This window comes from Artemia sp. Qi Xiang Cuo, chromosome 10, assembly GCF_049724085.1.
Source record: "Artemia sp. Qi Xiang Cuo chromosome 10, ASM4972408v1, whole genome shotgun sequence".
Lineage (NCBI taxonomy): Eukaryota > Metazoa > Arthropoda > Branchiopoda > Anostraca > Artemiidae > Artemia > Artemia sp. Qi Xiang Cuo.
In genome coordinates, this window is record NC_142803.1 from 45,334,610 (window position 1) to 45,347,348 (window position 12,739).

Genomic DNA, 12,739 nt, shown 5'->3' on the forward strand with positions numbered 1-12,739 from the left:
CTGAATTGAAATTCCGTATTGTTGATGTGGATTTTCATATTTGCTGAGTCTAAATAAGCTTTTAAAATAACATTCGGTAGACCTTCCCGCAAATTCTTTATTCAGTAAACGTTTTCATGAAGAATCAAGGGTTATTGTCAAATTGAGTTAGAAAATACTCCTTCTTTTGAAAAAACACTTGGAATCTCCTGTTGACTTCAAAGAAAAATTTTAGTTCTTCTTGTTCTTCATTTTAATCACAGTTACAATTTATTTTTCATTTCACGCAATTACAGTTTCAAGTTGGAGCTAGAAATGCACTTTCATTTATTTTTTCTACATTTGAAAGTTCAACTTAATTATTTTTTCTAAATAACACAATAGTCCAACAAAATCACCATCAATAATCTAAATAAACAAATTCATTTTATAACTCCTTTTTTGCTATACAATTGTTAAGGATCATGATACTATTGGTTAAGATATCGCGGGTGATACGTGCATTACTCGTATGATGGGAAAATTAAATTGTTCAGGAGACGATGAAAACTGATTTGTGGGTTCGATTTTTTAGATGAAATACCAAACAACTCCACGCGAATAAAAAAAATTATGCGTAGATATAAATTTTAACTACCATAAGCAATTTGAAATTGTAAAAACAGCTGAAATTGTAAAAACTGTGTGGCTCCAGTTTCCTTTATACGAGGTTTGATAACCAACTTTCTTCCAAAATGCAAAATATACGAGGTATGCACAAGTTCAACGCAAAAAAGATAAATTGTTTCGGGGTGTACACAGGATCTATAGGTTTGAAAATCTGTTTACATGGTGGGTCGGGTATAATAACGTTCCAGGTTATAGGCTATTGGTTTAACTTAGGTCATTTTATTTAAAACAAAATCATTCTGGGCGTGCTAGGAAAACAAAATCGCTTACGATCGAATATAGTCAAGATGCATCACTTAACTTACATACCATTGTAGATAGCATGAATATCTTTTGGCAACACATCCAGTAATCTCATGAGGTCATTTACCTTACATGCATCAAGTCTAAGAGTTCCTTCAAGAAGTGGAAGTATTCAAGGTTGGTTCTTTCAAAGTCCGTATTGGCAAAATAGTCCATTCGGCCGTATGTCTGAGCTTCTACTAAACAGATTTATCGTGATTGTATTTATAAACAACAGTCATGGGATAATCAGTATCTCTTTTTACATCCAGGTCTGTAAACAGGGTAATACTTTAATCTTGTGTAGTTCTTGAAAAACATATGGTTTACTTGTTTTACTCGGTAAAGGTAAGGAATACGCCTAGTATCCTTAATTTCAGATGCATAAATGTTTGGAATGTAAATGTTTCTATCTATGCATCGGGTTTTAATCTTCTGGTATACACTGTCAAGCTGAAACTCGTGTGTGTCCTTTTTCCTGATACTTCTGTATTACTATGACTATATGTATAATAGAAAAATTGACCAGTACATTAGAAAGAGTTCCGTTCCTGTTCCCGTATTAAAATCCTTCGCTCCTAATAATTACTGTCTCAGAGTTTGAGTATGACCGTAGCAGGTGTTCTAACCTGTATATAACACGCAAAAAAAAATTGGATGGACTGAACTGCCCTTCAGTCTCATTCCATACTATCTTTCACAACCCACAAGATCGTATGAAATCCAAATATATATAACACGTTTCTGTTTGGAGTAGAGAGATGACATTTATTTTCGGACAAAGTAACGTAGAGTCAAGGTCATGAGTTTTCGCCACACTGTAAATTCATTCAGCATTTAGTGAAGTAGTGTATAATCTGATATCTGGAAGAACGAGTACAAGCAAGACAAAGACCAAAGATTCATCTGCTGTAACCTCACTCTTGCTTCCTTCTTCCCTGACGACTACTCATTACTGGCTGGCTTTGTCACGTGATAATCCAACTGAAAGCAGTAGGGGTACAGAATCTTCATATTGTTTCTGAACTGGAAATGTTTTCAGTGTTAGAGTTTGGAACCCATTCCGCCACTCTGCTGGAGTATTTTGCAGCAACCCAACCTTACATTTGGTTAGTGTTCTGACGTTTTTAGGTTCTCGCTTGATTTCTTTTCTTTCTTCGCTGGTCAGAACAAAACAGTGTAATAGAACACCACTTTAAACAACAAATAATCTATACATACTGAGACACTCTATTGGCAAGTTTAGCATATCAAATTCAAGGGTCTGAGCTCTTTCCCAAAAGAAGCTGTCCTAATGCCACAATAACTGGGTAATGTAACCTTCGCTGGTTTTCAACCAGTGGGCCATAAAATGAACATAGTGTGCATGGCTAATAAAGTACACAGATTAAACTATCAGCTACTACTTCACCCTGATGTGACAATAGTAAGGCGTTATCTGCTAAGTAAAAACCTTCACATAAGATGTGGAGCCCATCAAAAGCGTAGTAGTAAATTTTGCGCAATCTAAAGGTCATTACAACATCTGAGGGATTAGTAGAAGGGCTACACGTTAGGGAACCCGTTGCTCGACAGAATCACTAAGAGACTGTGTAGATTAATTTTTGTTTGTGTAGATTAATTACTAGCTCTTCTTTTGTCCTGAGATCCGAAATAGCGTGTGATCCAAACAGCATCCACCAACTGCACATTTTTTACCACCCACACAAAGTTAAACTCGTCCGATATTTCCGAGGGTATCTGAAGAATAATCCCTCCTAAGTGTGGTTCGTGAACATTTAGCAACAAGGTAGAATACTTGTTCAGTATCTGAGTACCCTGGAGAGTCTTGCTTGGATGTTTCCTGCACCATGGTTAGGAGAGAGGGCTTGGCACACAAACAACTAGCACATAATACATACGGTGACTCACCATGAAAGAAAACAGCTAGTGTGCTAGACTGCTTAAACAGAGGGATTAGTAAATATCCCCAGTTTTTTTTAAATCGTACTAAAATTAGCAATTCATTATGAGCTTTATTTAACTTGCAACTCTATTATCAATATAAAGCAAAGCTTTAAACATTTTTCACCATCACACGAAGATCGTCTCTTCTTCACTGTAAAATCAGAATTTTTCCTTGCAAATCATGATGATGTTGATGAAATTACATAAAAAGATTGCCGGCAAAACTCGTGTCCTTGGCACACAGAAGACTTGGCCTGAAAGCACCCCACGTATAAAGTGAAGCGGCCAGGTAGGACTAAAATAGATAAGATAAGGTTTATTGCAAAAAGCCTGTGGGCCATAGAAACTACGACTAAGTGCACACCTTGTATTAATAATGGCTTATGGAGTCTATCAGCCTGCAACTTGTATTTACGGATTAAAATTATCAAGTCTATTACGAGGTGTGTTTTTCTTTTTTTTTGCCAAAAAAGTATTAAATATGGAATTTTTTCGCTATCACCAGACGATGGGACTTGAAAAACTGCATCGGGAAAATGCAAAAAGTGATTTTCGGTAAAAATTGACTATGTGAGGTGTGCACGCAGCAGCCGCGATATAACAAACACAAAAACAGAAAACAAAAGGACATCAAGAAACGAGGGAAATGAATGACTTGAGGGAAATGTGAGTACTCTAGCTGCCTGTTTTCATCAATTTAAGGCCTATTGTGTGTCTGGTACTGATACCGCTCTTCCTACTCGCTTTCGCCCTCTTATGCACTCGAAAACTCTATGAGTAAACTGATGATTCAAACAATTTGATTATTCTTGAGGAAATCAATAATAATTTTATACAGGCATCTTTCATCTCCTACATTATAATTGGGTGCAAACAGCTCATCGATATCTTTATTTGGCTGTGCGTATAACTGAACCCCAGTGCAACTGAAACTCAAGAAATTGAGCCCCCATACAACTGAACCCCAGTGTAGCTGAGACCCCGTGCAACTGAACCCCTCATGTAACTGAACCTTCGTGCAACTGAACCCCCCACGTAGTGGAAATCTCATATAACTAAACCCCCGGACTTAGTTTTTCAGTTTTCCACAAATATGAGGCAGTATCATGGGGTGAAACATAAGTTAGAATCAGTACATGTTCAACCTTGTTAGAAATTGTTTTTTTTTTTTAGTCATACTATAAATGCCTGTAAAGATCATTCAGAAAAAACCACTGTTTTAATGTCGCAGAAAAAAGAAAATCGGTTGTAACAAACCATTAAAGCAGATTTATTTCTTCTTTTTTCAGATGAATCAGACCTTTTCTGAACGTTGAGCAATAAACATCCGTTGAAAATCTTTGAACTTTTGAATCTAGACAACGAATTTTGATCAGATGTCTTTGAGGCGATTGTAGCCAAATAGAATATGGGAAGAGAATTAGTTTTACTCTGACCTTTTTCAACATACCCACAACATACCCTGAAAGCTTCAACTCAATACATTCAGCTGTTCTCGCCATATTGCAGATACACCTTCTTGTAAAACAGGATGCACATAGTATCTTTTGATTTAGTTAAAAGCTCCAAAAAATTTCCAGAAAGATATAGCGGCCGATGCCATCAACCTTCTTTAGATATTGCTGGTATTTCATTTTCGTAAACAATAAAGGAAAAAGTTTTTTTTTAATTGTTGTGCATTCTTCATGACATCTCCATAAAGTTTGACCTTAATACTCCATGTTTATTTGGATATTCGGGATAAAAAAAAATACCCTCGTTTCTTGATAAAAAAAAACAACATTATATGTTAACATAAACAGTAAGTAGAACAAAAGGGAAGACTCCACTCAACCTGTTACGAATAGACCATCTAGGCTGGCTGCCAAGAAGGCGAGATTAGCTTTAAAAGCTTGTCTGTAAGTATTTTAATTCCATTTGAATGAATTGTTCTCTGTCCACTTCGTTTGGAGTACCAGTCCTGGTTGAACTTCCTTGAAGTAATGATATTAGGGTTGTTTTAAAACATTTTCAAAAAAAACTTTCAGTTTTAATGATCGAATTTTAATGTAAGTTTCTTTTATATTGTTTTTTATTCTCTTTGTTTGTTTTGCTGAGGACGGCCCTTGGATATAGGGTCGGAATATTCATTTAAAGTTGCGTTCCACTGTCTTGTATAAAAAAAAATTCCTGTTGTTTCTACTTATTGTTTATGATGGAAAGGCAGTGTGGTCTTCGTCGCTATTTTTATATGTTAACAATAGGCAACTTACATAACTTACAGCCCTTGCACCAGAGGCTGAGGGTTGTGAACTCTAGAGGTATATTTATTTAAAGTTTTGCCTGTTTTAAATAAAATGATTGTCTCAAAATTTTGATCGGACGTATTTTCGGAAGAAAGAGCGTGAGGGTGGGAGCCTTCCGGTCACTTTCGAGTCTTCAAAATTACACTGGAACTTTTGACTACCAATCGAATGAATTCCCTCTAAAGTTACTTCCAGAATCTTAAATATCAAAAACTTATTTGTTAGCAATCAGCAACTGTTTTAATTTACAGCCTTTGCCCCGGGAGCTGCTGAGAGGTTTTTAACCCCGGAGGCATGATTATTTTACCTTTGGACTATTTTCAACAAAATGGATATTTCAAAATTTCCATTGGATGCATTTGGGAAAAAATGGGGGTTATGAGGGAGAGGCGGCCTGCCCTCTGACTCTTCAAAAGTGAACTATAACTTTCGATTTTCAATCAACATTCACCAGTTGGATTGTGCAAAAAGTCTTTGCTTAGCAATAGATTTAGCTTGTCTACAGAATTTATTTCATTAAAAATCTTAGGAAAAAATTATTTGAATCATTTAATATTAAGCTATTATAAATTGTGCTTGTGGAAGTATCTCCAGTATCTTAATTTACAGCAATGTTCCTATTTATATATTTTTTAATCTCAATTGCCTCTCTAAAAATTTCGGTAAGCCATTTACATTAGATATTAAAATTACCTCCTCAAAAAGAACTAAATGATCTGGATTTTCGAAAATGTGGAGGGCCAAAGCAGAATCAAAATTGTCATTTATATTTTCATATCTCAGGAATTTATCTATTGAAATCTTGTATTCATGCAGTCGTTTCCCCAGCTGTCATAGAAAGCAAGAAGTTTACGTTCGTCATAGTAAGGTAGTGTGGTCTGAAAAAAGCATACCTAATTTAAGGTATTACATCGAGAATGCGTCGTATATATGGGGAAACGGACCAATCAAGCATACGACCATAAATTCAACATTTCTTTTGCGACTAGAAGACACAGGAGACTTTGCCATCTTCACTGGGATTTCATTTTACATTTAGGCAAGATTAAAGGAAAAATTTTCATATCAAGACTTTTAATGAACCCAGTTTTTGAACTCTCTCAGAAAAATCTAGTGAATGACCCGAAAGTTAATTATTTTTTTTTTTATGTCAGTTTTTATTTTAAAGCATTAGGATTTCTACTGATGACGCTCACTGCATACGCGATCAAAATTTCTAGACTTTTGTACCCTGTTTTCACTGTCTAAATAAATGGATTTATCCCCATTTGAACGTTTATTTGTTCGTCATAGAAAGGCAGTGTGGTCTGAAAAAAGTATACCTAATTTAAGGTATTACGCCGAGAATGTAAGCAATAAGTAATAAATTTATTAGCCATAGGCCATACACAGATTAACAAGGAAAGAGACACAATAAATACACATATAATATGAACACTATTTACATTCTTTCCGTATCTGGAGAGCTTTTCCAAGAAACCGTATCGTATCCACATTATTTTCTTTCCGTTTGCTCTGCAGTATATCTGGGAAACGTACCTCACGCAGAAAACGCGGTCTTATATTGTCAGTTATTGGAAACTTTTGGAGAAAATGGACCAAATTTTCACTTTAATTTTTACATAAGGGACAACTGTACCTGTAATCCGGACCAGGCCCACGCCATTTCAATTTCTTCAAATTATAACCCAAAGGCAAATGGACATCCACTATATGGCTAATATGGGGATAAAGTTCATTTGTGATGCAAATGGATGTTATATTTAGATTAAGGATGTAATTTTAGGTATATATTTGCATAGTAGGGGGGTGGGGTTATATATTCTGTGAATATATAGGTCCTAAGAAATTCATGAATTTCTTAGAAAAACTGGAAATACAAGGAAAGAAGTGGAGATAAAGGCTATCCCACTGCAAAATTTGTTAACTATAATTATTCTGCATATTATGGAGAAAAAATTGCCTTCTCAACATGTTTCCTTTTGTTTAGCTGTACTCCTAAGCTTAAAATATTGGTTGGCCGGTTGGCTAGTTTAAGGATTTGTATATATATATATATATACACTGTCAAATTAGCCATCTGGTGGTATCCCAAGATAAATTACTTGATCGTAGTTGGATCCAGTGTTTCAGTTCTCTTACCCAGACCTAACTTTAGATAAAATTCCTCCTCTAGACATTCCTTTACTTGACTATAACCTCTTAGGCTATCTGACTAATCCACTTTAGCCTTCCATATATGTTGCTCCTCTTCCTTAATTCTCCCTTAAATTAGCCGCAACGCTTTACTATCCTCCATACCAGGTCCTCTCATCTACCCACAAAAATGAAAGCCCTAAATCATCTAGAATTCTCTTCACATTAGACGGCCAATTTCTCTTCTTCTTACATGATAGCATTTATATGTATGTCCTTCTCACTAGCCTTGACTCCGGAAGCTGCACTATTTTCAACCACAATCTAATTATCGAGATAAAACGGCTCTGGTACATACTATAATGCGTCGTATATATGGGGAAATGAAGCCAATATTTAGGTAAGATTAAAGAAGAAAGTTTTTGCATCTCAAGTTTTTGAATGGACCCAATTTTTGAACTATCTCAGAAAAATCTAGTGAATGACCCGAAAGTTAATTATTTAATTATTTTTTTTTTTGTAAAATGTCAGTTTTTATTTTCACGCTTTAGTATTTTTACTGACGACGATTGTTGCATATGTTATCGAAATATCTAGACTTATGTACCTGTTTTCACTGTCTAATGAGCTTATCCATATTTGAACGTTTATTTGCAAGTCAACGTCATTTCATTTAGTTATTACCTTTTTCTTAATTTAATAATGTTTTACTGTCAAAAATTGTCCTCCATTCAAAATTTCTTGTAGACTATTTTTTGCTGAATGTTTAGTTTTAATAAAATAGCTTTTACGGTGAAATATCCTTTTGTTCCAGCTTTAAAATAGTCAAGCTCTTGAACAGCTTAAATATACAGAAAAAAACAACATGTTGTCAGGGGAGAGCCAAGGAGCGGAATCATGACAACAGGGATAGTTCAGACTGATAACGACGGGAGAAATTCAGCGGAGACTCTTTCATCCTTTAGAACCACTAATATTTGAAAGCACGACTAAACTAAACTTCCTTAATATAGCTCATTTTTCCATTGCCTATTTCCGTCCATGCTAATCTTTCAATTAATCAATTCAGATTTTTTTTTGCTATTTATAAAATACTTCAAATTAAGGCAACTCTGAAAATCGACAGTAGGAATTGTTACACATTAAAACTTTAATTGAATTGACCAATCGCTTGTAAGATACAACACCGTAAAACAAGGTAAAACTAATAGAAATAGGATCAAATAACAACAACTAAGTTCTATTGAAGTCTAAAGTCTAGGCCAAACAACCCACAGACCCCAACACAAAGGCCGTTGAATCTTGGTTCAACATAACGAAAGGCAACGTAAAGAATCGACTATTTATAAATAAGTTTTATTGCAAGGGAAAGATTTTAAACAAAAACAAACGATCTTATGGGTTTTTTATTCTATGATGGAAACAATACATTACAAAACAGTTAAACAGAGTAAACCACTTGAAAAACACCATTCTTCCCCAAGTACAGCTCCATTCCAGTACCTAAAACAAAAAGTTGTCCATTACAAAACCATACATATAGAAACTGATTATAAGAAGTGTTTTGAAATGTAGCTCAGAACATGATGCGACATTTAAAAATCCTCAATACATTCAGACCCGAAAGATGTAACATCATTGCAATTTCAAAAAAAAACAACACAAACACAAAAAAAGATAAGACACAAATAACCAATTATTACTAATTCATAGGGCCATTCCTAGGAAACTGCTTGCCAGAAATAAATATGGTGCAAATCTAGTTACATCGAATTAGCCAACCATCAGTTATGGAAATTTATCAAACATGGCTTCTAAATTACATGCCATCTTTTAGTAATATAAACATTAAAACCGTTTTGTTCTTATGGCAAAGGATTAATATCTCTTATTAGATTGCCTGGTTATAATACATTGATATACCATACACAGAAAACCAAATATTTACTGCGTAAATTATTCAGCTAGGAGACCAAAATTCTTTGCATTCTTCCCCTTCATTTTTCGCCATTAAATCGACCACTCTATCAAACAGTTCGTGGTAACAAACTGTTTCAGGGCTCGGGGTCTAGGGTTCTGTTCTGGACCCTAAAATTGTAAAGACCAAAATTTCTGATTAATCTTGATAATAGTCAACGTAATCCGGTGCATATCGGCTGAACGTGCAGAAAAAAATGACAAAACTCATGAACAAGAAAAAATTTTACGGTGCACATAAAGCCAAGTTGTCTTGTCTTTGTATTTTAAATGAAAAATGGAGTAACAACTGTGTTTTTTTTTTTCGTTTTTTTTTCATCTAACAACTATGCACTTCAGTAAGGTTTAATCTCTATAGGAATAAAGCGAACAGTTAAAATGTGGAGTTTTAAGTTGAAATCTCAATTGACTAATTTTCAATTCGAATGATGCATAAAGTTGGTGGAGTGTTGAGTCTAGGGGGCTTGGGGTCCAGTGTCCTGCTTTGGGCCCTTTACATAAGATGGCAAAATCCATAAACAAAAAATATGTTATAAATAAGTTTTATTGTGAAATAATATGTTTTGCTGCTAAATGTTGTGCTAAACTCTAGCACAACATAATATGAACATTTGTTGCCTTTTTACTCTATTGTATTGAAAAATGGCAACACTGCTTAAACCTGCACTCACGCTTTTGATGGCAGTTTTAAGTAAAGTAGAAATAACAGCGGAGCCTTCAGAGAAGAAGATAATTTCCTTTAGCAAGGAGATGAATATTACTTCTTGTGAATTATTTTGGAAATAATTAAAACTTTTTCCCGCCGACTCCATATGTTTTATAAAAATTATATTTTACCCCCACATAATTATTTTGACATGGTAAAAAGTGAGGAGTGACCCGGCTCAATGGTAACCGAAACTCTATAAAACGGGTTTTTGATAGCAATAGATACATCAAAAGAATCAGATTTCAATACTGAATTCAGATATATAACTTTCATCAAGTTTAGTCCTAACTATCAAAAGTTACACGCCTTAGAAAATTTGGCTGATTTTCGAAAAAAGGAGGAAAGACCCCCCACAAGTTATAAAACCTTAATGAAAATCACACCATCATATTCAGCGTATCAGAGAACCCTACTGTAGAGGTTTCAAGCTCCTATCTATAAAAATGTGGAATTTTGAATTTTTTTTATTCTACCAAAGAAGCTTAAAACAAGATGCATTTCTTAATCAAATAAGCTTAACAAGCTTACCTTAATCGTCATTGGCTGTTTCTCCATTTCTTGTAGGTGATCTGCTTCTCTCTCTGCTTTCACTTCTTGTACGTGAGCGACGATCTCTATGTACATACAAAAAGGAACGGCAATTAGAAGTGGTACGCTAAACTCCACAGCTCATTTAAGGTAAACTAGAGGTCCAAAACGACCCTTAGAGGAAAAGCAAATTTCTCTTTTACATCATGAATTGATCATGAAGTTTCGTGTTTTAATTTGCATCGGGACTTATTGTGAATATAATCTGGTAATTTTTCTTGTGTTAGTATTATGTTCTGTTTTTTGTAACCTATTTGTTAATAATAAAAATATTAATAAAAATCTGTTAAATATGAGAAAAAAAGAGATGTAAATCGATGATTAATGGTCCACTCAGAGCATGGGTATCATAACTTATAAGAGTGGAAACTGGCACTACTGTCGAACAAAAAACTATTAATGTCATCTAACGTTTGGCGACCCTTGGGATTTTATTAAGCTTCGTAATCCTTTTTTGTCAGGAAATGATATCAGACACTTATTACTACCCTAGTTTTACCAATTTAACCGATTAAATAAATTATTCTTATTATTACACTTGAAAAATGCCAGGTGTCACCAAACGCAAGATACTGTTGAATTTTTTGTCGACGCTAGTGCCAGTTCCACTCTTAGGGCCTACTATGAAGGTAACAAGATTTCCATGAATGAGCTACTTTCCAAATTTTTGAGAAAACATCCATTTCAGTACTATGGTCTAAAGCCCCTACCCGAAAATGATTTCTAAACCGCTTATTTAAAAGCAATTATGGATTTTAAGCATGAAATAACCCACTAAGTTATAAGCTTAAAAAATGATACACAATTTTAGGTATCTGTATATAGGTAAGAAAATCTTAAAAAATAGTCCAAGCATGAATTCCCAAAGCCGACTAAACTGGCAGTAGTAATTCAAAAGGCTTATATGCAACAAGACAAACTGAAGAACAGGGAAATTCAGGACCAAAAGAGATATGGATTCAACCAGTGTGTAGAGTTTGGGAACAAATACAGAATTTAATTAGGTTTCTATATTTCCAAGCGCGCCATTACATATGCAAGCAACGGTATTACAACTGTTGCATTATCGAGCGCCAATAAGACCGTCATAAGAGATATTCACTGAGGCTGGATCTCACAAGCTGAGTACACCCATGCAAAAACTAAGCATTTGCACTGCTTTTGTTTAAAGCTATTAATACGAATGCCTTTTACTCAACCTTGGCCAAGGACTATCCATATGATTGAGATGTACCTATTTCAATGAAGGAAATATACAAGCGATAGCAGCGTTCGAGAACAGAACCCCACCTCCGATGTTATTGCCAATCTCGACATTTTCGATGTTGTAATATTCGGCTTTCCGCAACTATCTTGCAACAGAATATGAAGATACAATTAACTGATTTTCACATGATGATCTGGGCTCTCAGTTTAGATTATTAGTGAAAAAAAAACCTTATACAATATGGGCTGTAGCTTACATTCTAAGTTTCAAGACTGGGATTCCATTATCGCTCCAACAATTTAACTTCCTAGTGAGGACGCTTATTTTGAAAAAAGCTATGATAATATTTTTAAAATATAAAGTTATGTAAATGTTTTTATTGTAATATAAAGATTTTAAAAAGAGGGAAATGTCCATCCAACGTCAAAACAGACAGGAGGTCAAAAGCTCATGGTACCTTATGACAGCCCAAGCTGTAAATATTGACATAGGGCCGAAATATTCACCGATTTAAAACTGTCTTGGAAAAAAAAATTTCCTATTGTTTTTAAGTTGTGTTTGTTTGCCTAAGCTGTCAGGATAGGTTTAGTTAATACAAAAAAAGGCTTCAAGAACAAGGGTTATCGAAATTAATAATAGTAAAACAACTTGTAGATAAAAAGAATTAATATAATCTATTAACTAATGTTAAAAAATTGTAAAGAAAAGTCCAATTTATGCCTTAGATCGCATCTATGAAATGAAACGACAAGTATGGCTATTTTCTGAAATAACCTACGGCCTGAGGGTCATAAAAATATCTTCTTCGCATTTTTTTCTCTAAATACAATGTATATAGAACCTTACTTAATTTATAAATCATAAACAAAACTCGGATTAATAAAATACTGTTCCTAGCGAGAAACTTGTGGTTCCTTTGCTTTTGCCAATCTAGCCAAGTCAATTCCATTTTTTAGCTCT

The 12,739-nt window shown here is 34.5% G+C and overlaps 1 protein-coding gene across 3 annotated transcripts in view; it reads right to left on the reverse strand.

The window, feature by feature from the left end:
• Nucleotides 1–8,688: 8,688 nt before the first annotated feature.
• LOC148947813 (serine/arginine-rich splicing factor 4-like) overlaps nt 8,689–12,739 on the reverse strand; it is a 39,262-nt gene continuing 35,211 nt past the window's right edge. For all 3 annotated transcript variants that reach the window (XM_089095457.1, XM_089095459.1, XM_089095458.1), the window contains exons 10-11: nt 10,513–10,598; nt 8,689–8,801 (exon numbers count right to left, since the gene is read on the reverse strand). In XM_089095457.1, coding sequence (XP_088951583.1) covers nt 10,514–10,598 — 85 coding nt within the window. In that variant the 3' untranslated portion in view covers nt 8,689–8,801; nt 10,513. The remainder of the gene's footprint in view (nt 8,802–10,512; nt 10,599–12,739) is intronic.